Source organism: Arvicola amphibius, chromosome 18, assembly GCF_903992535.2.
Source record: "Arvicola amphibius chromosome 18, mArvAmp1.2, whole genome shotgun sequence".
Classification (NCBI taxonomy): domain Eukaryota; kingdom Metazoa; phylum Chordata; class Mammalia; order Rodentia; family Cricetidae; genus Arvicola; species Arvicola amphibius.
Window position 1 is genome coordinate 28,668,215 of NC_052064.1, and position 27,798 is coordinate 28,696,012.

The following is a 27,798-nucleotide window of genomic DNA, read 5'->3' on the forward strand; positions in this document are numbered from 1 at the left end:
AGAGAGAGAGAGAGGAAAGAGAGAGAGAGAGGAAAGAGAGAGAGAGTGCCTAAACAGTGGCTATTTCCTCAGCATTTGTTTCGTTTCAAATAAATATAAACACATTTACATCAAAGTATACAGACATATTCTCTGGTTTGAGAACAAAAGTCAACACATCATTGGGGCATCAGTTACAAATGTCAAACCATCAGCTAGAAAACCATGTCATTTAGAAATATAAAATACAGTAAAGACTGGTATGCAAGAAATGATTATATTTCAACCCCATAGAAAAGTTACTACGGTTCCCACTTGCATTTAGAGAGAAAAAAAAAAGGTTCAAACTCTCCCGTTGTAGGCAGAAGCATTTTGGTCCTCATGGGCAGCGGGGCTGATGAAGTCCACACATCCATTTACACGCACGTGTGTAAGGATGTGCGCATAAGTCTCAAAGTCTCATTCTTCTTTCTGTGCAGCTGTTCCAGGTGAAGGGCGGGGTCCATTGGACCTAGAAGCTTTGGCAGAGGGAGCAGACACAGGTATTCACAATGCTGATTTCGTTAGCAAACCACCGGCAATCAGCTTGCGCTTCCACACCAACCGTTTCTGCTCCCGTCTCCTTGGTTCCCTTTCACGGGTGCGCATGGCCACTCCTGGGCCACCACCTTGACTGAGTGCTTCTTGCTATTCTACCGTGGAAGGACAGTGCCAGCCCTGAGGCCCTTACCAAAGTCAGCATTTCCATTTACGAGCAAGCTCGCTAGACAGTGATTTCCTATTTGACTTGCATATTGTTTTACGTTTTGGCACGATATAATTTCACCTGAAATGTTATTGGCTAAATTTGGGATCCATTACTCCATTGAAAAATTACTCACAGGTTTCTTAAGGAGAGCCCTGGGTGCTATTTTGTTTGTGTCTAACGAGAAAGCATGGTCAACGTTCACATTCATCTGACAACTTTAACCAAGATCCTGGGAAGAAGTTGTGGTATTTACACGCTTCCTACGAGGAGGCGGGGTCAGGTGGACTCCCTTAAGAAGATGATTATAGGCATTATGCCTGAAGATGAACTTTGACCTTTGGCTTCTAGTGAGGAAGTAAACAACAGACTGGGAAGAGGGTGCAGGCATTTCCTAGCCCCTCTTCCCTCCCCTCCCAGGGGACACGAATGTCGCTTGGCAGACCACCGAACTCACTGGCGAATACGTGAGAAAGGAAATCTTTAGGCTGACCGTTTGTCTCTCTGTTGCGTGATCCCCAAAGACAAAGGATTCAATTCTTAGAAGTTTTCCTCACTTAAAATGAGAGGTAGGACTTTCACAGAAGTACCTTAGACCTAAAGAAAATAGGAAGCAAACCAGAAGCCAGGTCTATCTGCGTGTGCTTCAGCCTAGAGCCTAGCTGCCCTCCTTTGGCTAGACTGGTTCCTCGTCTGCTGACTTCCGGAAGCTTGGTCTCAAATACTGGAATACAGCATAAGTCTGGAATTCAAGCTTCCGTCCCTTCCTGCAGTGCAGGCGGCTGAGGACGCACCTCTACAGTCCACGGTTAGAATGTTTCTGAGTCGGAATCGTTTTCGTTATACCCGTCCTCGGAGCCCACGTGGTTACTGCTCAGACTGACCCCGCTACCCAGGTTGGAGAGGGTCGTCCCGCTCCAATTGTCCTTTCTAAGACCAACCAAGTTGACAGCCGTCATGGTGCTGGAGGGAGAAAGGGGCATCATGGTAGCCAGAATGAGGGCCAGACAGTCAGCCACGCCTTTGTTAGGAGCACAAGCGAGGGCCGGGGTATGACCTGGGCGTAAATGCAGACAAGGCAGAGGTTAGTCCGGGAGGTCCAGAGCTGTACGGCGGTCCACAGTACATCTCCCGCGATCTTACGAGAGGAGATGCATGTTGAGCTAGAATTCATGCCAGGTAAAAGGAGTTACTTCCCACAAGCCATGCTGGGGTGAGGCTGGCATGGGACAGGGAGGATTGCGGAGGTTCTAGTTTTGGGTTTGGGCTCACAAGCCTACAGAAAAGCACAGTGTTTTCCCCGGTTAGCGGATTCCAGCCTTCATCTAGAGAACAGAAACACACGGCAAGGGAGGGAGATTGGAGACATAGGCCACAAGAAACTAGCAATAGGACATCCAAGGGGGGAGGTTCCGCTATCAGCAAACGCACACCATGAGCCGCAGACCTGGCAGAGGGGGACTCTCTTTCCATGGCAAGTGTGTGTCAAACAGAAAGGGTAAAACCAGTGGCTGATGGTACTTTATATGCATGTCACAGAAAGTACATATTCTGAAAACCGGAAACCCTTTAAAGAGGTCAGTAATTTATACTTTTACGACCATTTCAGGGAATTTTCATAGCCCTACAAAAAGAAGTCACCTCAGCAACGAAAGTCACAAATCTGAGTTATCAGGAATGTGGGGCCATAGTTAGGTGGTGTTACTCTATCACTAAGACTTGAGGCTTCAGACACTCATCAGGAAACTGGACCTCAGCACTTGATGGAGGAACACACTGCTCTTCAGATGGACTTGCTAATCCTTACCCCACCCCTATTCTACTGGCCCAAGGTCTTCTTCCACGACCAGCAGTGAGCTTGCTCCGTCAATCAGAGGAACCGTTCTGGTAAAACTCTGTCGTTTCCTGCTCCTAGATGTGAGGGCCCTCTGCACTCTGAGCCCCGAAGAGACTATTCGTCTCTACAGAGAGAAACCAAGTGAAGAACGTCAGGTGTCTTAACGTTCCACTCCTGGAGGGGCAGCGATGGGTGAAGGGACTATTAGCGCAGCGGGGTACTAAGTGATTTCCACACATCCCCAGCCACTGGCCCAGCTAAACCCTGAGAGAGGCGGGCTCCCCTGACACAGAGCTTCTGTATCCATAGATACAGACTGCATACACCTGAGAGCATGTTAACACCCATTTAATCTAGCATCTCATCGCGGAGAGAAACAGCGGGCTTCTTCATGCTAAGCTTAAGGCGGGTAGTGTAGCTAAAGATGAAGAAAATAAGCTGGGAAAGCTAAGGGGTTGGGTTGAAAGAACCGTCTGCACTTCCTAGACGAGCCGGGCTGGGGAGAGCGCAGGGGACATGCTAGGGTACATGGGGCTGAGGGAACAGAACTAAAGCATCCGCTAAGATGTCAGCATGACCGCTTACTTCGGAGAAACAGGCCTGAGCTGCTAACTCCAATACCTGTAATAAGTAGTTAATTGAGTAGCATTAATACATCCGAATACTTTACTTAGCTATCACTGCAAAAATTATGCATATATATCCAGAAGTTCCTCTTTTGCTTCCTTAGGTTAAGAGGCATTGTGCGTACGGTGGGTATTTATTAGGATTCTGGTATTCAAAACTTCTTGTAATGCAGCAGGCAGAGTGGAAAGCTTCTGACAAGAACAGGCTCATTTGGGGAAGGCCAGTCATAGAGGAAAGGAGAGACCTCCAGCCTAGACCCTAGTAGAAACATTTCATTCACGTTTCCCAACTTTCTCTATGAGAAATGTGAGTCCTGATTTGCACTTTACAAGAACATTTGATCTAGGAAGGAACCAGTGCATAAAGATCTCTTTCCATTGAGCCCTGGAGTGTCTGTTAATGTATGTAAGTCAGAATTTCCAAGGCCAAGCTGAAAAGGGCTTTGCTATACCTGGAATTCTTTAACTGAAATACGCTCAGCTCGTACTGTTACACGCAACATGGGCAGCAATGGTGGGCTACAGGAAGACAACCTACTGGGCAGAAAGACAGACAGGACAAACTACCTGGGTTTGATTTCTTACACATAAGTGGCTTTCAAGGGGAAGGAACCCCTTACTGGCTCTTAAGGCATGCCTAACTTTCTCAGTTCCTCTGGCTTCAACCAACACGACTTGTAGTGACCGCTAATTCTTCCTACTTACCGTTTTCGTCGACCGCAAGCACACAGGCTCCTTTGGCCAGCAATTCCTCCACGACCGCCGTCAAGCCATTGCGGGCAGCGATATGGAGGGGTCTGAAAAGCAACAACGAACATTGTGTGAATGAGAGAGCTGGGATCTTCCAAAGGCTGTGTACCAGAGGCTTCGTGGAGGCGGGAGATGGCAGATCCCGCGAGGGCAGGGCCCAGTGAGAATCTCCAGGGAACTGTAGGACGCCAGTCCTTCCCAGTTCCCCTTTGTCCTGTGAGCGAATAGCTATGTGTTCCCTGTCAAGATAACAGCCCAGGGCGGGGTGAAATAAAGGGAGCCAACCAATCCTAACCTGAAATATGCAAAGCCGTTAGCCCAAACAAGCCTTTTGTCTTTATGATTCTCTCGGGTATTTGACATAAAGGAAACTAATTGGCAGCAAAAAAAAAAAAAAAAAAAAAAAAAAAAAAAAAAAATGTAGAACTTAAGTCGAAGATGTACTTAAGGATCTACAAATAGTACATGATTACTTTGAAGAAAAAGCAGTGTTGGGCATATCTTTTTCAGGTATTATTGACCCAGCTATTATTATGCATTGGGCTCAGATCTCTCTGTAAGCCTCATAAACAGTCTACATTGTAAGCCGTTTGGGGGTAGCACAGAGAAGGCCAGAGGGATCCAACCTCTGCTGTGTTCTGTGGAAGGCTCTTCACTGGCTACTTTGTGTCTGTTTCGCAGGGTTTATTGAGACGAGCTGTAATTTTTTTTTTTTTTTTTTTTTTTTTTTGGTTTTTCGAGACAGAGTTTCTCTGTGGCTTTGGAGCCTGTCCTGGAACAAGCTCTTGTAGACCAGGCTGGCCTCGAACTCACAGAGATCCGCCTGCCTCTGCCTCCCGAGTGCTGACGAGCGGTATTAATATACACTCTCAGATCTTTTTATTGTTGCATGTTCATAGATGTCTCACTAGTTTATGGGACCTCATAAAAGAGTGTCACCCTCAGAATATTGTGCCGTATCTTTTAACAGTCTTAAATTTTAAAAAAAAAAAGCTAATATTCTTTGCCTTTAGAACAAACACGTAAGTAATTTCCCAAAACGGGAAACGAAGCAGCTTTTAGATTCTTCACACTGAAGGTTATGCTGAACTATATTAAAATATAATTACAACAAATAGCTTAGACGCTATTCAAATGCATTCTGGGAACCTGATTTATAAACGTGCTGTTTTCCCGTCAGACTACATAAGGTGAATACCTAAAACAAACAGTTTCCCCAAATATGTCAGTTCGTAAGCCCAGACGGTTTTCCTAAAAGCTCACTAAATGTATAATGAAGCCCAGAAAATGCCAGTAAGGAGAACAAAGAACTTGCTAATCCTGAGAAGCTGTATCAAAATAAGGGCTCTACCGAAGACCGTGGATCTCCAGTCAACACTGCAGAGGTGCACACAGAAACATCATGAGGACGCGGCCTGGCTGGCACCACTCACTGCTCTGCTTCTCAGAGCTAGACTAGCTGGGGGCAGGCTCTTGCCATGTGCTGGATAAACACTATGACTCCGGCCCTGCTCCAGATGAACAGTCTTTATCACCCCTCCCCCACAGGCCCAGGCCCAGGGGCCATCTCAGAGACGATGCTGAGAGCAGAAAGGCCAGAGGATGGGGCAGAGCTGGGCAGGTTGTCTTTTGGACACGATGCGTCATGGCGCTCATGAGCTCACGGCAGTTGAGATTTCCGGCGTAAGATGGGCACAAGATCAACCCAGGCCAAATCCCAGCGTAGATGGAATAGATGATCTCCAGGCCCCACCCCCTTACTGGGAGCTGTTTGGAGAGAATAATTGGAGCTGCATGGAGCGTGTCATTCTTTTTGGCAGATGGAGCCTCTGGTGGGTTCCCATGCCCCATTGGATGGTCCACATCCACGCACACAAACTGGACGTAATGGATTAATTGGGTGTTAAAAAAAAAAAAAAAAAGGACACGCGATCAGGAAGGAAACTGGGGGAGCTGGAGGATGAAAATGGTGGTGGAGATGACCATTTTGTTGTATACATGTTAGACGCCCCCAAAGAATACATAAAATAAGGTATGACTCTGGGCTTGGGTTGCGCATGGCTGTCACACTCACGTCTGCAGGGCACTGTTTTTCGCGTTGATAAGGCTCTCGTCTTGTATCTTGTCAAGTATTAACAAGGCGCATTTTTCATGGCCCTAATAAGGAGGAAGAGCAAGACACGTGAGGCAGAGATACAGCACAGCTCCTGAGCGCTCACTCGGTTGTACTTCCAACTGACTGCCAGCTTCCTCTGCCTGGAAACATCCAGGGCTATTTTCCGAATAATTCCTTTTCCTAAAGAGTAAATGAACCCGAGATACTCTCAAGCATCTACCTATGTCCCGTTAGGACCTGTTTAACACGTTACTGACTTAAGATATTCATAGTTAATATTAATATTTCCAAGCTCATCTTTAAAATGAACGTCCAGAGAGTGAAAGCAGACGCTAGTGTGGCCAGGTCGGTGAGTGACGGAGGGGGCGGCGTTAGCAGCGCCCTCTAGAGCCTGCAGCATCACTTTTTAAACACACATGGGGTGCCCCCTCCTTCAAACCTTCAATTACTGCTCTGGGGATCCATCTCCTGGAGTTCCCACAACACCAAAGATCTTGTGTCACGTTTCTCCATTTCTGTTTGGTACTCCGAGGAAGCCCTGTTTCTGGAGTGTGGTTTTTATTTTTCCCTCAACCCTAACTATAGAGATCTTTGGATATTATGACAATAGATGCTCGATGATTAAATTATCAATTATTAGATCTAGGATTATGTGTTACTAAGTCTGTTAATTAAAGGGCATAGGGTCATCATCATCAGTATCATCTAAGAGTTAGAAATGTTGACTCTCCCTGGGACACAGAGATATAAAATTCCATCTATAACGAAAAAGAAAATCTTAGGCCAATTTAGACCCGATCAAGAGCATGCACTTTTTGGTTTTGGAGACAGGTCCTTGCTATGTAGTCCAGGCTAGCTTTGAATTCCAGATTCTCACACCTCAGCTTCCAGAGCGCTGAAGTGAGAGGCACGCACCCCCATGCCTAGCTAGCATCTGCGTTTTAAGGACATTCTCAAGCGATTCCTTTGTATAAGGATGTCCGTAAAGCCCAGGAGTTCCCACCACTAATAACCTGTGCTTTGACATACATGCTCAGATTCGAGCATTTCTGTTGTTTCTGTATTCTTTCCAGAGCACGAGAACAAAAACATAACCAACCAACGAGAGGAATGGCTGAAACTTCTGGTACCACCGGTGTCAACTGGCATTATAACATAATACACTTTGCAAAAATTATACATACAAGCATTTGTACACATCTTTTATGAAAGAAAAAAATCTACCATACATATACTTTGCATTGACATATGCCTGAGAAAACAGCGGCCATGTACGTGGATATTGCTTTAAAGCACTGTGATTTGGGGTTGTGTTCTCACAGTGTCTTCAAACCCAACACATCGGGAACTTCTTAGCGTTTATAAGCCACACAGCCAGTGTCCTACCCTGTTGTGTGGCACCCAAATGCGGTGTCACAGCCAGGGAGGCAGGTACATCGGCAGATTCGAGATGGGTGGAATGTGGCCAGACCACAAGTGGCAAATGCAGGAAACTCATCCTCATAGTTCCCTTTGGTGAGTGGGGCATATCCACCAACCCAGAACTCTGCCCCTTCCTTCTCCTGCTTCATGTTCCCACATCGTTGACAGCATCCTGGGAAACGGTCATTTAGTTAAAACCCATGTTCCCTAGGAACCAAGAGGACAGACCCTGTGGTCTTGCTACTATAGTCACGGCTGGAAGCAGCAGCATTTGAAGCCCATCATTACACACCTTGCTGATCGCCAGGTGTAAGGGAGTATTCAAGTCCTTGTCCTTGCCACTCAGGTCAGCCTGGGCGCCGTTCACCAAAATATCTACAGACAGAACCACGAGAGAGTAAGTGAGAACGGCACTCACATCGGTACAGCCCACACGCATACTCAGTGTTTGTAAAGAAGGGACAGTTGATTGCTATATCTGCTCCATTCAAACGGGAGCTGGGTGGGCAGAGTTCCAACCGTCTTCGGAGTTCCGCCATTCCACCGCCCCTTAGTCTTTGGGCTAAACCCAAGTACGGTGTCAGTCTTTCCAGTCAAGACGGCTCTGTTTAAAAGTTTTGTTTCCGAAGGTTGAGAGATTTCACCCAAGGATCTGCGTACTTTGCTATCGTCTTCCAACAACACAGTTACAAAGGGGTGAAGATGCCTGAGCTCAGAGGTGGCCCCTTTCCGGCGGCCATGCTAGAACAGTGCTGGTGTCTTTATCTGACTCTATGCCGCGTTTCGGACCGGCCCCAGTGCAAAGCCTGCAGCCTAAGTACGTACCCACTGCTCCTGCCTGCCCGTTCTCAGCTGCCATCATTAATGCCGTTTTCCCTGAATGATCTACCGCGTTCACTTGGGCGTTGTGTCTCAGGAGCAGCTGCAAGCACTCCGCGTGGTCACCAAAGGCTGCTGCGTGGAGGGTTGTCCTGCAGGTTTCAAACACACGTGGATTTACTGTCCTGCTGGTTATTGCAGTAACCGTCAGGAGACATGCGAGGGTGTTTTCTAAAGACGTAAAGCTTCTGGGTTCACAGAAATGACGGCCCAGTCCTTCCTTAGATCCAGTCAAGGCGGCCATGGTAGTATCAGCTTTATGAATGTTGCCCTTCGATTTTGGGGGGGCGGGAAGGGGAGGCTCCTGCAGTGACTGATAAGGAAATCAGCACCGTTCCAACATTCTAATCCTGAGTTCTAGTAAGTTCCCACTCATCCATGGCAGAAACTTTTAAAACTAGGGGCTAATTCGTAGGCAATTGGTTGGTTAACTAAAAGCCTTAAAAGCCTACGTAACCTAATGCACTGGAGAGGACAACATGACATTACTCATCAAAATGGAAAAAGCATTAGCCTTAATGAAGTAACTCCACCCCCGGGACTCCATTTCCCATATATACTCAGCTGTGCCAACAGATTCCCAGTGCTGCTTCCTAGGAATAGCAGAATATTGAAAGCCACGCGAATAGTCTTCCAAAGAAGTCAGACCAAGCAACATGCTATGCATTCACTCAATGAGATAACATTCAGCTTTAAAAAGGGAAAATGAATCTTTATAGTTTGGTACGGAAAGATCTTTAGGATAGAAAAACATACCAAGCATTACTTTCTCAGTTTTTCCTTTTGGCCAAGCGTCATTCATGTCTGTGATTCTAGCACTCAGCAGGGTAGGGTCTGGAAGATCATGAGTCTGAGGCTAGCCTGGGCTGGGTAGCTAGTTCAAGGTCATCCTGAGCTACACAGCGAGACTCTCTCCAAACACTATGGGCTGGAGCTCAGTCTGAGCTCGTCTAAGGCCCTGGATTCGGTTCTTAGCACTACCCAAAATAAGGGTATCTAGAAACAGAAGGAAGTGGCTCCCTATTCTACAACAAAAAACAAGGACCAAGACTCCAGACCAGAAGTGCGACACCTCGGCCTCACCTGCCTTTGTCATCCCTGCAACTGACGATGCTGGAATCGATGGCCCCCAGCAGCAGTGACGCACAGTTCTCGTGGCCATTTATTCTAGAATGAAAACGGATTTTAGTGTACAAACTCATTAACATATATCCCTTCACACTGCATCTTTATATGCACGGTATATTTAACAATCGGATGTATTTTTAGACATCGGATGCTGATATCTACGACACGCTATGGCAGTGTGCACGGAAACCTCTTGCTTGTTTCCACGAAGGACCTCTGTGTTCGTGAGGTCCCCTAGAATATTGCTTGCACAAGGTCCCACATATGTGATGTCGAGACAGCAAAGTGGAAAAGATATAGATCCTTCACACGTGAATTCACCCTCATTGGTATTTTTAAGATTTGTCCATCTAGAGCTGAAGAGATGGCTCAGCACTTAAGAGCACTAACTGCTCTTCCAGAGGACTGGGGTTCAATTCCCAGCACCCACATGGCGGCTCACAACTGTCCATAACTCCAGTTCCAGGGGACACAACACCCCCACACAGACAGACATCCAGGCAAAACACCAATGCACATAAAATAAAGAAATGTTTAAAAGATTTGTCCATTTTTACTTTACACGTATCAGTGTTTTTCCTCATGTACATATGTGCACTCACGTGTACCTAGAACCTAAGGATGCCCGAAGAGGGCACTGGAGTCCACGAGATTGACATGGATGGCAGTTAGCCACCATGTGGGTGCTGGGAACCAAATTCGGATCATCTGCAAGTATAGCAAGTATTCTGAGGCACTGATCCATCTCTCCAGCCCCCCAAATCACCAGATTCTTTCTCATCTACCCTTTCTTTACAGATGCGATTTCATGCCTCTAGTGTCTTTCTAGTCAAATGACCCTGCTTCATGGGAAGTCCACAGGTAATGTAAAGACGGCATATTCAAGTTGTGCACCCCGCACTGACTCATGGGACCCTGACGTAAGGTCACTGCCTTCTATGAATAACATTTCTCTCTATGAACTTGCAGTGACAATTAGATTTAAAAGGAGGAGGATGGGTGAGGAGAAGGAAAAGGAGGAGGAGGAGGAGGAAAATGAAGATAAAGATGAGGAATTTTATGAAAAGTCTTCCTGGTAGAAAACGTCTTACCAGCTACAGATATATAAAATTGGTATTAACCTTGACTTATTTTTTTTTCAGAGTTTGCCAGGCAATGGGGGATACCGCTGAAGGCTTCTTCACATCTACGGACCATTCCTCTTGGCACACCACCAAGAGCTAGCTTGGAACTTTAGCATCTGGGAAACCGTTACCATGAGAGCCCAGGCAATGGTAGCAGACCTATTTGTCTCTAGCAGCAGAATACAATATTTCAGTCTTATCTGCAATCTAAATGCTTTTTCCGTTCATAAAGGGCACATTTCCTACATGCAGCTAAAAGAACAGAGGCCACCGTGACATTTTCAACCCTTTCTACTTACATCGCACAGTGCAGCGGAGTGAAGGGATTACCAATAAATTTCCGAAAACATTTCTGCTCCAAAAGTACCTCTATGCAGTTTTCATTGCCTGCAGAGAACACACAAATTTAGAGAGTCCCCAGACAGAAGCGCTGTTCAACACGGTCTGGCGTTTTTTTTTTTGTTGTTTTTTTTTTTTTTTAATTTCCCACTAAGGGTTCGGTTCCAGCATATGAATTTTCCTGAATTGGCGGAATGCCCGTTCTCTGTGGGATAAAATGAACAAAACGCTGAAATGTTATTAACCGCGCTCACAGGTGTTCGGAGATACAATGAGCAAACCAGACAGCGAGGACCATATGACCTGGTGGAATGAGATAAAACGTCACGTCACTGGCAAGCAGAATAGAGTCGGTGTCACCCTCAGCTCTCGAGAGATGCCTGACGTCAGCACTGCCTCAGTTTCCCCATGTTTATAACCGGGATGTTTCCCTTTCACCCACACCAATAGGTAAGCTCACAGGTAGGCCCCCCAGTGAAGGGGGCATGCATCTTATAGAAAACAACAACAAAAAGACCCTGGACATAAAATCCCATGGCAGTGTTTTTAGTGACATCTGACCACAGGAGGCCCCCAGTGAGCAAAGGTGAGCCTTACAGTGAACAGCAATGAAAGAGACTGTTAAAGCATTCTCTGCCATTGTCTTAACTAGGGTCTCTAGAGCTACGACAAAGCACTGGAACCAAAAGCAACTTGGGAAGGAAAGGCTGTATTTCCCGACAGCTTGTTAAAGCTCACCGTCCAGGGCAGTCAGGGAAGGGATGGTAGGAGCAGCCAAGGAAGGGTGCTGTTTACTGGCTTGCTCAACCTGCTTTCTTATAGTGTCTGAGACCACCAGCCCAGGGATGCCACTGCCTATAGCTTGGGTCCTCCCGCCGTAATTATGAACCAAGAAAAATCTACTATAGGCTTGCCCGCAGGTCAACTGGGTGGGGGTGTTTTCTCAGCTGATGTTTTTCTCTTCCCAAATGACTCTATCTTGTGTCAAGTTGAGATAAAGCTAGCTGGCACCGCCGATTTTATTGGTCACATGACTGGAGGGAAACAGTCTATCTGGGATACTTCGAGCCTCGGTTTCCTGGCCTAGGACTATTCATCTTTCCCTTGTCGCATGATGACGGGGAGCTTACAAAGGACCTCAGCATGCTTTGGAACGGGCTGGGCCATTGTAGGGCAGGAGAGCATTGCGAGTTGGCTTAATCACACATCGGTGTCCCGGAACCTCGTCTTCACTCGACCTCAGGGCTAAGAAGTCATAGTTCACACACGGGCTATTTGAAATAGTAAGGTACCAACAGAACCTCCTTTGTAACTGAAGAGACAAATGGATACTCCTTTAGGAACACTGAGAAGCATATGCAACCCCTAGCAAGGAGGTGATATTGTCCAGCTTTCCATTTGCATCCAACCATCCTCAGTGACCCCAGCCATCTTAGCCTCTATGTAGTCTGACGCCTACTCTGGGCTGGCAAGGTTGTGGAAAAAGTACTTTGATACACATTAGAGCAGTATGACTCCTTACCATTTAAAAACATGCTTTTTAAAAATTTAAAAATTTCACTTCTGGATATTTAATGAGGTTTTTAATGCTATAATATGAACACATATACTACCACAGTGTTTATGACAGAAAAAAAAAACAAATTAATCTGAATGTTCACCGAGAAGGAGCTGGTTGAACAAACAGTCTAGTGGAATCACCCAAATGGCATGCCACTCACCATTGTAGCAAGCCCAGTGCAGGGGCGTGTAGCCCTGGTTGTCTTTGAGGCAACAGTCCTCTTCCGACAGGGCAATCTGAAGCAGCTCACTCAGCCACGTGGCATGGCCCCGAGCAGCTGCGTAGTGCAGGGGCGTCCTGCCTCTGGCATCTCTGCAGAGGACACATGCTTCTTGTTCCAGCAGCAATTGCACACATTCCTCGTGTCCTGTCATAATCTGGCATGTGGCAATGAAAACACAAAACAAACCACAGTTGGCTGGGGATGACAGCGTTGGGAGCGGAAGCCCCACTCCCATTTCTGGCCTAAGGGGAGCAGGGGGCATTGCTGAGGAGGTAGGAAGAAGAACAACCCTAGTCAAATCCCTGCTAGAAAAGTCCACGAGAAACATAACCACGCCCAGCGTGTCTCCCTGCTGGGCATTGTGGGGTCACAACCCTGTCAAGTGTTTGGGTATCCGAATGGCAAAGGCACCGAGAGAGCTCTACAGGAAAGGACTGTATATGTCCAGCTCCATTATAACCGTGCGAGATCGCTGTCATGTATGTAGCCTGTCACTGACGGGCACATGTATGTAGAGTGCCCGGATCTGCCACATGGCCCAAAAGAAGTGCCCAGAAATAAGAGCCATGACTATAGCAACACCCATGGAAAATTCTTTTTGCCTTTTCTCACGGTGTTCACACCATACCCACATAGCAATTGTGTGATTTTTAACCTTTGTACATTTAACTTATCTTTGTCTTGCAAAAAAAAAAAAAAAACAACTCTGCAGATGTGTGCAAAGAATTGGCCACAGGACACATATAGTGCCATCATTTGTCACAAGGAGCCACAGAAATAGTGAGGCTGCTCAATTCAGGAAATCACAGAATGCATTCTGGCACCTACACACAATGGGGCATTAGAAATGGCCAGCCAGAAAAATATTCAACAGTATGGAAAATGGTCCTTTATATATACTAAGAGAAAAAAGACCATATGATGTGAGTTTATGTGTATACATGTGAGTATTTGTGTGTGTATGTATATATGTGTGTGTATGAGTACATGTGTGTATATGTATATATATATGCATATGTGTGTATCTGTATGTAAATATGTGTGAATATATGTGAGCATGAGTATAACTATGTGTATGTGTAAATGAGTCTATGTGTGTATGTGTATATGTGTGCATGTGTGTATTTGTGTGTAAGTATATGTGTATGTGTGCATGCATATGTATGTATGTGTGTGTGCGTGTATATATGTGTGTATGTGTATATGTATATGCATGTATATATGTGTGTGTATATGCAAGTATATATGTATGTATGTATGTATGTATATGGATCAAATGTTAACTAAAGGAGATATGATTACTGGTGATTGTGTTTTTTTCTTTTTCTGCACTTAAAAAATGTTTTGTAATTTTCTGTGATATGCATTTTGCAATCAGAAAGGAGAGCCAATCCCGTCAACGGTAGGTGTTCACGTGTCTATTGTCCCAGTCCAACACAAAGTCTTAAAGCAGAACCTAACCACAGTTTCCATTATTCTATAACTGTATAAAATTCTGCAATTTCATTTTGACTGTGGCACTAATTGATTGTTTTATGAAATAAACCTTTCCCCCTAAAATCTCACGCTGGATAAAACCAAGCCAGTCCACCGAAAAGGCCCCTGACTGAAGCTGAGAGGGAAGCACGTACCCCTCTGTGCAGAGCTGTGCACCCCACTATGTCCACTGCGTCAACATTTGCTTCCTTCTCCAGCAGCAGCGAAACAGCATCTATGTGTCCGTACGCTACTGCGAGCATCAGGGGCGTTCTGTGGAGAGGAAACAGAGATCAAAAACCATTTCCAGAGAGAGGACTTTTCTCTCTGTTCTTATTAATTGCCCAATATTTTCTGTGTATCTAATTTGCTGCTCTCTGCCGTGTAGAACAAGAGATCGATTTCTGTTCCAAGGGACTCGTGGGATGGTGGCATAACGCATAGGCCCAGGGCAAGGCAGGGGACGGTCTCATTTCAAGGCATCGTATTAATTCTACCATTTTCAAAACTGTGTGGCAATCGCTAGGTGGCAGCTGTCTGGGGCGTGTGTGCACTCAGAAGAGCCCTTGATCCTGTCCCAGCAACTCTGCTTTCACAGTAATCAATGCTGACCTCCGTCTGCTCCAGACTTTACCTCCACAGACCGAGCTTCCTGGCTTTGAAAATAAGTCCGGCTCGTGTAGAAGAAAGACGGGGCCCTGCTCTGACTGGCACTCAAACTCATTCACCTGGGGGTAGCAACTCGGGTCTTTCTGTCTGCCCTTTTTATTCGTAAGGAGAGCCTGGGTGAGGAACAGTCCAATGGAGAGAAAAACGCAGACGAGGATACAAGCCGAGGGATTTTGTTTTTCACAACAGAAACAACCCCTCGAGGTCTGTCTTTTTGCCATTATCAATTAAAAATTTATAAGTCAAAGGCAGAAAAACTAGAACGTATGAAAAGCCAGGAAACCGATACAGCTGGGATGAAGAGGTGTCTGCTGTCGTTAAGCTATGCCCACACCAGGTGCTCACTTAAATACCTGCTCTGGATGGCTGCGCCTCAGTGTTCCAGACCCCTTACCTATGAGCTTCACAGAGATGTATTCCTAACTCAGCCTTCTTTGCTGCTCAACCAACCAACCAATCGGCCCTGGGGACTGACCAACACAGCAGCTAAGGCCAACACGGAAGCACTTACTGTCCCTTGGCGTCTCTCACATCAACCGCTTCTGGGTTGTCTGCTATTTCGAGCAGGAGTCTCAAGCACAGCGTGTGCCCATTAACAACTGGAAGAGAAAATGACGGACGTTCTTTTAACGAGCCAACACTGTAGCTGTTTCTTCAAAGCGAAGCTGATGTGGACGTCAAATCAATGACTTCCCTATGCTCTCAGCAGGCAGCCCTGGTTTCCAGTCCAAGACAGCCCAGGGGGCTTGGCTCAGGGTTGGCCCTTTCTTCCTGCCTGCAAACTCGGATCTGTACCTTCCCTTTCTGTTTCCAGAGTTAAGGGAGTTTTCCTTAAATTTGCTGTCCTTTCGTATCTCCTTGAATGGGACTGATAAGTCTCCTCCCCATCCCCGACGCCAGTCCTGCTGAGAAGCTCTCCATGTTCATACACCCATCCTGTGTCAAGCCCATCTCTGGCCTTTTTAAGAGAGAGAGAGAGAGAGAGAGAGAGAGAGAGAGAGTTTAACCCCAGTGCCATGTTCATCTTACACAGCCGGGCAAATGGCAACAGGATGCGCCCATGGGCATAACTAAAGACGCCCCTTTAGAAGGAGGAGGTCCCTAAGTGAGCGCGAGGGATGCTGGGAAGCAAATCTCGCGGGACAATAAACCCTAGAATTCCGTGTTCTCAGCGTCCGTCCGTGGTGTGTGTGTGTGTGTGTGTGTGTGTGTGTGTGTGTGTGTGTGTGTGTGTGTAGGAAATATTACGAGTTAGAATTCCAGGCAACATTTTATGGCTGCTGCTGCTGTTGTTCTTAAAATGATACAAGGGCCTGTTACCTCGTTGAAATCTGCACGGAGCTTAAAAGGAAAAGATTGGCGTCGGCCGCACAGCTAAATCCCCTCGGCAACAGGTTCAGGGGTGGGAACTCCAGATCTTGCTTTTCTTTCTGTATCCATTTGATAGTTTTTAGTGCTCAGAATCACTCCAAGGATATTTCGTTTTTAACCAGACATAAGAAAAGACTATCTCGGCTCCCATTGTGCGCCTCCTGTGTCACGTGACACGATCATTTCCAGTGGGGTTTCTGCTTCTCCACCACAGTTGCCTCGCAATCCCCGGGAAAATCCAGTCCCCCTTAGGGTGACAAACCTGTTCTCCTTGGGTTCCCACGCACTATAGTCTCTCCAAGTTGTCTTGTAGCAAAAGGACATTAGTGTCTTTAGCTGTGCCCTGCTATCTCCATCCCTCTGTCAGACTGGTCCAGCCTCTCCAAGATATGTATGACAGCCACAACTGCCCCTGTGTTTATCTGTGCCAACCCCTCATTCTGGCTGCCCCTCCTCACAGGCTCTGAGGGTCTGAGACAAAGGAACTGGCCTCTCACGTGAACTGGAAAAAAATTCTGGCTAAGTGGCTGCTCAAATCTCAGGCTGAAGCTCTGCACAGCAGACATTTTGTGGAGGATGGTTAGATGACAGCCTGTCTTTTTAATGAATGGCACAAGGGAAAGCCAGCGTGGGTCTTCCTGACCACTGGGGGGCACCCTTGGACCACACCTCCATCATGGTGTCAAAAGCGTGAGGCTGGTCCTTCATCATTTGCCTGTTTTATGGGGCTGTCTTCCACAATCAAACCAGCCACAGGCAATTGTTAGGAATTACCTGGTAACAAGGCGGAAGCCTGGCTATGCTAGGCAACAAATCTTTAAAAGGAGCAAACTAAGGAAGCCTAAGAAGCAAAAATACTGGCAAGAAACAAAAATTTATAATTGGTATAGCAGCCATCACTGACATTTCCCCAGAGATAACTGTTTCCAGATAACTGGGCCACAGGTAGGCTTTCTCTGTCTCAGTATTGGGTCGTTCAGTGGCTTGGGTGTTAAGGGATTTTGAGAGACGTCTATATTTATTTTGGTGTGTTTGTCAGGGCGTGCATGCAGAGAACCAAGGATAACTTGCAGGAATTGGTCCTCTCTTCTGCCATGTGGGCCCCAATCACCAAATTCAGGCCATCAGGTTGGTGGTAAGAACCTTTGCCCCCTGAGCTCTCTCACCGGCTCTGACAAAAACATACTGACCTGTCTAGCATTCCTAGAAAACTCAAGTAATGAGAACCGTCCACATCTTTTAAACACTTGTCCTAACTCCTTCACTTCCTCACCAAGACCATTTCATCTTCTGGGGTCTTCCGAGTCAGATAAAGAACAGTAAATACAAGCTTATTGTTCTGAGCACTTGCTAGGGACTGGTCCCAATCTATAGCCTGCTTCAAAATAGTAACGCCTTCCCATTTTAATCACGCATTGTGGCGCCTAGCAGTGCAGGCTGGTATATGACACAATCCCTGTTTTTCATCTGACTCGTGAACCTTAGCTTTCAGTTCTCAGGTAAATACGCGAGGCTAGCTCAGCAACACATGGGGAGGAATTTTTCTGATGAGCCCTACAACACCAGGGCATCCCCGTTCTCTCTGGAATTATTAAGTCTTCCTTCTTAGAAAGACAGATCCATTAAATATCTTGTAATGTTATTTTGAAACTACCCCAACAGGGTCAGTGCTTGACTATGTGGGGCACTTTTTCCCCGAAAGTAAATAAAAATAAATGCATCCTTTTTCGTTTGTATTTCAAAAAAAAAAAAAAAAAAAAAAAAAAAAAAAAAACAGAAGATGCCGACCACTGCCCTTCAAAGGCTAACACCACGGCATTGCCTGAGCCAAAAGGTGTTCATGTGTTAGCTGGGCCAGAGATTCTCCCACATGGCTTTCACATCTGTGCACGTCTGTGCACGTCTGGAAGTGTCCCTTCCTGTGGACAGCAGAAACATCGCAGGAAAGTCACGTCTCTTGCTGGCTGACGCGCACAGGTACTTGTTTCTGTTCTGCTCTTGGGTGCATCAAAAGCGAAAGGGAAGGAACAGCGCGTGGGTGGATGGAACGGTGTGCTAATTAGCTTGCTATCTGTGATCCCCTTCGCACAGCAGTCCTCGGGTGTCGTTAAAGCCTCACTTCTAACTGCTTTATGATTCTGATGTGGCTTGCTCGGTCTAACTGACTCTAGAGATCACAGTGTAACTTGCCCCACCCCCACTCCCCCCCACTCCTGTTCAGAAGTCTAAGGCTCTGAGGCTCTTTCTCTGGGGAGGCCAGAAAGCACCTATCACGTCAAAGGAGAAAGAAGATCAAAAGCATTTTGGAAGCATTCAGGTATGCACGGCGTAGAAATAAAACTGAGATGTTAAAAATCAGGATGGAAGATGTTGCTGTCCTTTGCGGGGGAGGGAGGAGCCTGGTGCATGCTAGGCAGCCGCTTTCCTCTGTGCTATAGCCCCAGCCACAATCCTTTTAAAATCTTTTTTAAAAATTATTAATTTATTTATGGTGGTGGCATACGCCCTATGCATTTGGATGACAGGAACCTGCAGGAACTCAGGTCAAACAGGCCTGGTGGCAAGCACCTTTATCTGCGGAGTTGCCTCAGCTGGTTTACCCTCTTATTTATACCTACACACACATTACAAAACTCGGGAGTAACCTGGACCTTCACGGAGACCTACCTGAGGCGTGAAGCGGAGTTCTTTGGGTGACATTGTCTTTCACAAAGATGGACGCACCCTGGTTAACGAGGGCTTCCACACATTCCGTGTGGCCTTTGAAAGCAGCTAGGTACAAAGCCGTCCGGCCTTTCTCGTCCCTGATGTCCAGGTCTACTAGTGACTGGAGAAGGACCTCCAAGGCTTGGTGGTGCCCATTGTAGGCCTGCAGAGAAGAAAGGTACACATAGCCCCCTCATAGCTGCAAATCCCATGGCATCCATCTTCATGGCTGAGCTTTCAGAGCCGCTGACTCCTGAGTCTAGTCCTGCTGAAACTTGAGATGCCATGTTTGGTTGATGTCCCCTGGGAGGCCTGCCCTTTTCTGAAAGGAAGCGGGTGAGGGGAGTGGATCTGGAGCAGAGCAGAGGTGGGGGACACTGGGAGGAGAGGAGCGAGGGGGGATGCAGTCAGGATATAATATGTGAGAGAAGAAAGAGAGAGAGAGAGGGAGGAGGGAGGGACGGAGGGAGGGACGGAGGGAGGGAGGAGATGCAGTCAGGATATAATATGTGAGAGAAGAAAGAGAGAGAGAGAGAGGGAGGGAGGGAGGGAGAGAGGGAGGAGGGAGGGAGAGAGGGAGGGAGGGAGGGAGGGAGGGAGGAGATGCAGTCAGGATATAATATGTGAGAGAAGAGAGAGAGAGAGAGAGAGAGAGGGAGGGAGGGAGGGAGGGAGGGAGGGAGGGAGGGAAGGAGGGTGTATAGGAGCAGTACTTGGGATGAATCTGCAGCCAGCAAACTGAAGTTAGACCGAAACACTAATTCCCGAGCCTCTGGTTGCCTATAAATACTTTTTTTCCTCCCTTGCCAGCTAATTTGCTCAAAGACACCACATCCGTCAATGTGCGCTTATTAGACCTACTGTGTCTAATTATTACAGTGATCTAATAAAGAAAAATGGCTGCGCGGCTTAGACGGTCCTCTACCAGGAGGATCCTACACAGAGCGATGGACGATGAGAACGTTTTCAGGATTTTTTCTGTTAATAATGCTAGGGGGGAAATCACTGGAAACCTTAGGGCTCTGTGACTCGCTCCAGGCAGGCAAACCTCCCCTCACCGCCTACCATGTGACCAGCTACAAACCGTGAGAGTGTAGGTGCCTTCCTTAATTGTGCTTAGAGCTTTGTTTCCGTATCTATAAACTGAGAGCAATAAAAGCTGCCTCCTGGGACTGCCACAAAGATGAAGAGAGAGAGACTGCGCCAGTTCTGCACAAGATCTGAGATGCAGGGAAAGCCTTCCCGCCTCTTTATTTCTTCCGTTGATCATAATGAAGCCACAGAGACAATTAGGGGAATATAGGGCACCGGTCGGGGCCAAGTTCAGACCCATTATGAGAGACTGCATACTATTCAAAACAAGAGAGTAAGCCTGAGACTCTTAATTTAGTCTTTAAAGGAAAGAATATTACTCCCCGCCCTCCCAATACAGAAGCGAGGGATCTTCTAAGTAAAAGAGAGGAAGGGATGGGCTATCTGGGGTGGAGTGGGTGAGAAAGACAAGAACGAAATAGGAAAGGTCTGTCCTTAGACATCAAAGACCCTCTCTTGTGTCACGGGCATTTTTTTCTCACTGTATTGTTCCTCAGGGCACCACGTATTGGCAAAAGACCTCGCACAAAGGATTGATTTCCTTACTATAAAAAGAACTTTTGGAAGCCAGGAAAAGTGTTCAAAGGACCTGAAAAAGCAAGAAGAAGAAGAAGAAGAAGAAGAGGAGGAGGAGGAGGAGGAGGGGGGGAGGAGGAGGGAAGAAAGAAAGAAAGAAAGAAAGAAGGAAAGAAAGAAGGAAAGAAAGAAAGAAAGAAAGAAAGAAAGAAAGAACAAACGAACGTTGGCAGTAGACATACAAAATCTACGTAAATTTTTTATAGTGCTATCTTATGACCACCTGGACAGGACTGAAGATGTTCTACCTGATGCCATTAACAGTGTGGGGAAAAGCAATCTTGTACTCTGACGCATGGGTAGGTCGCTGTGACATTTGTGGAGGGCAAAATGACAGTATCCAAAAAGGGCTTTTTAGAAACTAAGCTGCAGGCAATATATCTAGCATGGTGTCATTTATATAAAAAGAGGATGTATGTGTGCATATTTATATTTATGCGTTCTGCTACTGTCACAAGAAAAATTCAGGATACCACAGAGGGCAATAGTAGTGGTTATTTCTAGAACTAGTGGGTATTCAGTGTATGTTCACCTTATCTTTCTAAAAAAAAATAACAAGTAATTTTTGCCCTGAGTATGGAATAACAATAACAAAAAGTAAGTTGAAAGGAATCCATCAGAATTAAGAGTACTGATAAATTAAAAATAGAATTTTCTCATTTTATTATCTTTGCTAAGGATTGTGATAAGCTGTACATATTAAAAGTGTATCCTATATATGTAACATGTGATATAAATCATATGGTACTGAATTCTTATTTATATCCCTGTCCCAACTTCTCCCTTGATTTCTAAGCCTACAGGTCCGACCTCCCCTTGGTATCTGCTCTTGGATGTCTAAGTGCTGTGCACTAAGTTCCTGGATTTCCTTCCCATAATCTGCTCTGCCTGCAGCCTGGCCATCTCAGCAAATGACAGCCTGACTCTCATGATCGCAGCCTTGAACAAGTACCTGGGACGGTAGTGCAGTGTGGTAGTAGACGGTGACAAAGAGCACCCCCTGTGCCCTGCCCCGTTCTGAATGGGTCAGTCCAGAGGACTGTGCTTCTTCACTAACTCAAACAGGAATCACCTGAGAACCCCACCCCCTCCGATCAAGCCCACAGAGGGGCTGTGCAATCGGAGGCAGCCCTCCACGCCTCTCATAGGACGCTGTAGCCTAGAAACACGTCTGAGGTGCTGGGCCACTGCACGCTCTCACCATACTGTTTGGCCAGAATTTTAGCAAAAGTGTCCCCCAGTCCCTGTCCCTTGGTGATCTGTCACAGACACCAGTACCGGATGGAACCTTTCTATGGTCAAACCAGAAGCCAGGCCATTCCTTGTTGCAAACTCAGCCTTGAACTTCTCTTGATGGTAGCAAAATCCCAAACCTGCTATGACCAACCAGACCTGGGCTCCAGCCTTTCCCTGCAACCATCCTCAGCATGTCCGGGCTCTGGAGTGCCCACACTGCACTCTACAGTTAAGTGCATGAGTTTCCTTCTCTGGCCACGGCACCTGCCCTGACCGTCCTGGTACATCTACGCAAATGCCTTACCAGGGAAGTAAGCCTCCCAGCACATATGGAAAAAGACCCTTCCACTCTTCAGCCCACTTCCTTGTCTTCGAAGCGCTTATTGCCACCAAATACTGACCCTGCATTTGTGGCTTTGCTTTTGATAATAGCAATGACTCACTGAGGACTTCCTACGCACTGGGCACCATGCCAACTGCTTCCACACCTTGTTTATGATCTGTAAATGCCCCTCTCTTTGAGACAGGATCTTGTTACCTAGCTTAGGCTGCCTTCAAAGCCTGAATCCTTCTGCTCCAGCCTCTTCTGTGCTGGGATTGTCACCAACACATATGTAGGCATAGGCCACCATATTTACTGTCAACATTCTTTTCCACAGAAAGGCCTGACGTAGATGCCAAGTCAGGAACCAGGCCTCTGAAGTCTAATAGTAATAGGCACGTAGTTTTCCCTTGGGAATTCCATTTGACTGACTTGAAGGCTAAATACTTTTGTGTTTGCCTGTGATGGAATAGGGGCTGAATAACAGATATTGAATAAAAACCTAAATTCCTCCTATAGAAAGCTCTGTGTAGATGTAAAATATCTTGACCATCGCTGTGGAGCATGAAGGTACACTCTGGGAACAAAGTCCTAGAATCCTGGGCCTTTGCAATATACTACAGCCTCTCCAGAGACAGGAAAACAAGCTTCCTGTGTCGAGAGCTATAACCAAGCAAGACAGGAAGTCTGTCTTGTAACCTAAATTCTGAAGCACCCACTTGCTAGCTGCTTGGTGTGAGCTCAGCAACTTCTGTGGGACACGTCACCTCACATCACCGTCACCAATCTGGGATTCAGATGCTCTTGCTCTCTCCATCTTACCAAAGAGCACCCAGAGGGGCAGAGTTACCTCATTACGCTAAGGGTATGCAGCTTGAAAAACTGGTTTAAGGTAAGGCAGACTGACCCAGGAGTGCTTTGGAGAGAGAATATGGCAATTCAATATGACAGTTAAGACACATGGTCCTTGGCCTCTTATCCTGGGGAATTTCCAACATCAACAAAGAAGATAAAATAGTCAAATGCCGTCCACAAATCCTGCACCAACTTCAGCTGTTATCAACTAGGTCATAGGTGGTTTCTAAGCCAGCTGAGGAGCATTTAACCCTGTTTGTAGTAACAGGAACATCCACGCCAGGCTGTGAATCGGACTTTCGGACGTCATTCTCCTCGTGGATCTGGTGCTCATTTGAGAACTGACTTTCCAGACCATGGCCTCCCACTTTAACGGTAAATGGTAGTTCTGCGTTCAGCTTACTGAATGATACTGGGGGGAAATGGGTCCAGCAGACAGCAGCAGGTTCCAGATGGCACTTTCAAATCTGGCCCCTTCTCCTTTATGATGAGAACAGTAACCACTTTAATGTCTGTTCCCTTAATTTAGCCAAGGAAACCCTACAATGCATGGAGCTATACGGAGGACAATGGCCAGCACACTTGGGTTTCATAAGGAGGAGCCGCACACAGGCAGGAGGTGGTCGGCCCTCCTAGAGGGTCTTAGGTCAGCCCCTGCAACTTCTCTTTTAAGCCTCACAATGAAAAGAAAACAAAAATCCACTCATTGTTTTCAAGTTAAAGCGGCTCAGGCTAAGACACAATGATGGAATCCTGCTGAGTACAGCTCTCCAGACCCAGCCCGGATGACTCTGGGTGCCACGCACGTGGAAACGATCAGATGACTCAAAAGCCATTATATTTTGAGGATATTTTTCCACCACCCACAACTCCTCCTAGGTCCTTCCCACCTCCCTACCCACACAAATTCAGTTTTTGTTCTTTCTCAAAACAAAACCAAAAAAGAAATAAAACAAAAGATAAAAATAAAAACCAATAAGACAAAAAAAAATGTCGAAACAAAAAGCCCACAATAACAGCAAAACCTCTTGGTGTTCATTTTGTGCTGCCCATATACCACTGAGCAAGGGGCCTGTCCTGTCCAGGAGCATGGTTGATGTGTGGATGTGGTCTCACTGGAGACCCCCTCCCCAATTGGGGACAATGGATTTTCCCTTTGCCACCAGGTAAACCATTGCAAACAGTTTCTAGGTTAGGGATGATTTTACTCTGCTAAGCTGTTACTGGGAGTACCAGACTTTAAAATTACCTAAATTATTAATTTAAACTATTTTAAGAAACATCTCATTAGGCAATTAAAATGCCTTAATCATGACTCATTTAAGGACAGAAACTGTGGGCAAACGAGAAGAGGGGATTTGGGAACCCCGCCCATTTCAGGAACTCCTCAAGTTCGCCTGGGAATCTCAACAGCTGGGGTCTCCCATTTCTATAACCTTATTTCTTAATTTAAACTTTCCAAGTGAAAGAAAGGAGTAGGAGATGTCGTAGTGACCATCCCCTTACTCCTTGTTCTCCCCATTCTCCCTTGCCACTCTGCCACCTCCTCGGTGACCACGCTGCTGTCCTGGGGACATGCCAAGAATTCTCCGATGCCAGGATTTTACACTCGAGCCCAGAACCTTCTGTCAGACAGCAAAGCAACAGGTTCTCAGGCCGACTGTGAGGATGTGGCATTCTATGCTCTGCTAAACAGCACCCTGTCTGCCACCTCGGTGCTCCAGCACCCCCCCCCCCCATTTCATTCCATTTTCTCCGGTGGCACGTATTACCATCTGACATGCTTTTGCTTGCCTACTATCTCCCCAGCTTGAGAAATTCCTCAGGGCTACAGGTTTGGTCCTTTCCAGGCAATATCTCCCCCTAGAAAAGTGGTTGGCGCTATTCACAGCCAGTGTGTGTCGAACGGAGGAGAGACTTGTGCTGATAAGGATGAAGTTGGCTGTTGACACACAGATGCCACCAGGTGCTCTTCTGATGGCATCTTTGCTTTACCGGGATCAGCTCGTGCCATTCCCGCGGGGCTCTTGAAGGGGCACTAATATTCCTTTCTTCTGATGGCTGGGGAAACTGAGACACAAGCCATTGGGTACTTGACCAACGTCGCACAACTAACAAACTGACAAACTCAAAAGGGTCTTCGAGCCTTAACTGATTGGCTCCCTTAAATTTACAGCGGGAGAAAACGTGTTCAGTTGAGTGGGCGAGGAAAAGGGCTGCATCTAGGATCGCCTCGCCGCTCCCCACCTTCCCTGCCCCCCCCCCTCCCCCCCGGCCTTTCCTATCGGAGTGGAGACCCAGTGAGCTCGGCAAACGCGCCTTGCACACGGGAAGCCCAAAGCAAATACTTTGGGGGGGGGGAACAAAATGAGACGACAGAACTTTTGGGAACCTGGAACTCTCTTCTCAGCTATCAGGTCAGCACCATGGTCACGGGGCAGGAGGACTCTGCTCTACAAACCCACGCGGCCTCGCTAAATCATCTGCGCATGCTCCGCTCTGGGGCCCTTGCTCAGGTTCAGCTGACAGCTGGCAGGGATTTTAAAGGACAGCCCGCTCTTAGAGCCAACCGCTGTGAAGCTTTGAGCATGTGAATGTACCCACCGCCTGCCCACCTTCTCCATCTCAGTCTACCTCCGGGAACAGAGAGGGATGGCTCATTAAACAGCATTCAAAATGTATGTGCACGCGTGTAAAGGTTTCTGTGGGCGGTGGATGTGTTAGTGGGTGTATTAGAGGCTCTGAGTGTGCTGGCCAAGTATGTGGAGATGCAGGCAGTGGAGGGTGGGCTTCTCACAGGGTGACTGGCCCTGGACACTCCCAGTCCTTGTGTCGTGGCCTCATCTCCTCTCACCTTGCAGGAATGCCCCCCTGTATCAATTAACAAAACACTCTCTCTAAACACTCACCACAATAACTCTGAAGAAGTATCTGTGCATCGGATAGGCAAAATGTACCAGTTAAAGGCAGACCTGGCCCCTTCCAATTCTCCTAGAATCCTGTCCCATGTGTTTACAAACAAAGGTACATCTAAGTACCATCTCGGCCTCCATGACCAGACCACGGCCTAGTGACCAGTCAGCAGCACTGTGGCCGGGCGAGCTGGCTGTGGCTGGGTGTGACTGCCAGGCAGCAGGGCTCTTTCAAACGGCTGCCAGTCACTAAGGGTGAACCCGATGCCATCCGGGGCAGAATTACGGGAATGGTAGGACCTCTGGAAAGAGTTTGGGGGGGGGTTCAATGCTCTCCCCTTTGATGCCAGGAGGTGGGAGGAAGCTCTGCTCCTGAGATCTCTGCCTCTCCCACATCTCCCCAGCGTGCAAACCGAGCAGGGAACCTCCTCTGAGGCCCAACAGCAAATCAGGAGGAATGAATGGCCTGGCTGCTGTTCTCAACCTGCTCCTTCTATTCTCCAATAGTTCTGTTTAAAACCCTGCACAGATTTTAATCGTGACATTTGAAAATGTGATATTTGATTATTCATAGGTCTAACATTTGCAATATTACTCTCCATAATCAGAGTTTTTCAGCTGAAATGTTTCCTCTGTAAAAAAAAAATGATTAAAGTTGACAGCGATCATTTATTACACCTTTGGTGGTACTGACTTTACGCAAGCTTCATCTTTTCTTTTTTTGTCCCCATTCTACAGACGAGGACACCGTGGATAATGCAGGTAACTGTGGGGAAGCCAGGCCTAGGTGAAGCCGTCCCTCTCGGTAGCCCATGCTTCAAGTCTCTGTTATTCTCATTAGCACTGATCACGGCCCTTCTGGGCGACGTCTCAAGAGCAGAGGCTAAGGTTTGGGGCTTGTTCTTTGTGAGACAAACGGGAAACACTGCCCACGGCAGTTTGCTTACCGCTAAGTGGAGTGGACTCTTGGGAGCAGCGCAATCCGATTCTTCAAAACCAGTGGCGGTTCTTTCCAAAAGCTGTGGAGAAAAAAATAAATAAATAGATACATAAAATGCCTGTCCATAGTCAATACATACGGGACAAGATGTTATGATTTGGTAGATTAAATAAATAACAAGTGTAGAAATTAACAGTTCAAAACACGCCATTTTAAATTCATAGGCAACACATTATTGATAGCTACATTCGAAGTGTGAGATATTTTGTGCTTGTTCCTTCCTCATTAGTATGAGACTAGAACCTGGAACTCACACAACCTAGGATGTGCTGAAATAATGAGAACGAGTTTAATTTTAGCTTCAAAGTACTGATTAAAAACCCATCTCTCTAACGCGGCTGAAATCAAAGGCGTCTTTGCTGCCCGATGGGGCCCATAAACATCCTGCTCATTGTTTTTGCAGCATCATCCCCTGCAAGACTTCCTGGAATTGACAGGGTCTACCAGCTCCAAGCCTGTCCTAGAATGAACCTGTAGCCAGAGGAACGCAGAACCGTTTCCCCCACTTTTACAAACGCGGCGACCAAGGTAAGAAGACAATCAGTATGCTGTGTGAACAGACACGGTTAGTTGCGCTCCCACGATGTTTATGTTGGAGTAAGATTTTTTTCTGCACACATAGTTTGATCATTCTGCCAGCATTTTCTTCAGCCTCGGATGATCGCTGTATTTGAGCTTACGCGATTTCTAGGACACTGTTTTCCGAACCCGGAGGCCTTAAGGAGGATCACTAAAGAGCATCTTAATGTCTTAGAAACAAAGGCAGCAAATGGAACGAGCAGAGTTTGAACCTATTTTACAAAGCGCATCTGTGATAACGAAGAACACATACGAACTCGGGGGCAAGCTGACTG

At 46.8% G+C, this 27,798-nt stretch overlaps 1 protein-coding gene across 3 annotated transcripts in view; it reads right to left on the reverse strand.

Annotated features, from left to right (window-relative positions):
- Positions 1-6: 6 nt before the first annotated feature.
- Ankrd44 (ankyrin repeat domain 44) overlaps positions 7-27,798 on the reverse strand; it is a 220,552-nt gene continuing 192,760 nt past the window's right edge. For 2 of the 3 annotated variants that reach the window (XM_038315491.1, XM_038315492.2), the window contains exons 17-28: positions 26,892-26,963; positions 18,913-19,114; positions 15,386-15,473; positions 14,361-14,478; positions 12,667-12,883; positions 10,906-10,993; positions 9,438-9,521; positions 8,301-8,446; positions 7,768-7,850; positions 6,012-6,094; positions 3,893-3,984; positions 7-1,781 (exon numbers count right to left, since the gene is read on the reverse strand). In XM_038315491.1, coding sequence (XP_038171419.1) covers positions 1,534-1,781; positions 3,893-3,984; positions 6,012-6,094; positions 7,768-7,850; positions 8,301-8,446; positions 9,438-9,521; positions 10,906-10,993; positions 12,667-12,883; positions 14,361-14,478; positions 15,386-15,473; positions 18,913-19,114; positions 26,892-26,963 — 1,521 coding nt within the window. In that variant the 3' untranslated portion in view covers positions 7-1,533. The remainder of the gene's footprint in view (positions 1,782-3,892; positions 3,985-6,011; positions 6,095-7,767; positions 7,851-8,300; positions 8,447-9,437; positions 9,522-10,905; positions 10,994-12,666; positions 12,884-14,360; positions 14,479-15,385; positions 15,474-18,912; positions 19,115-26,891; positions 26,964-27,798) is intronic. The other variant, XM_038315493.1, reaches the window with a different exon arrangement.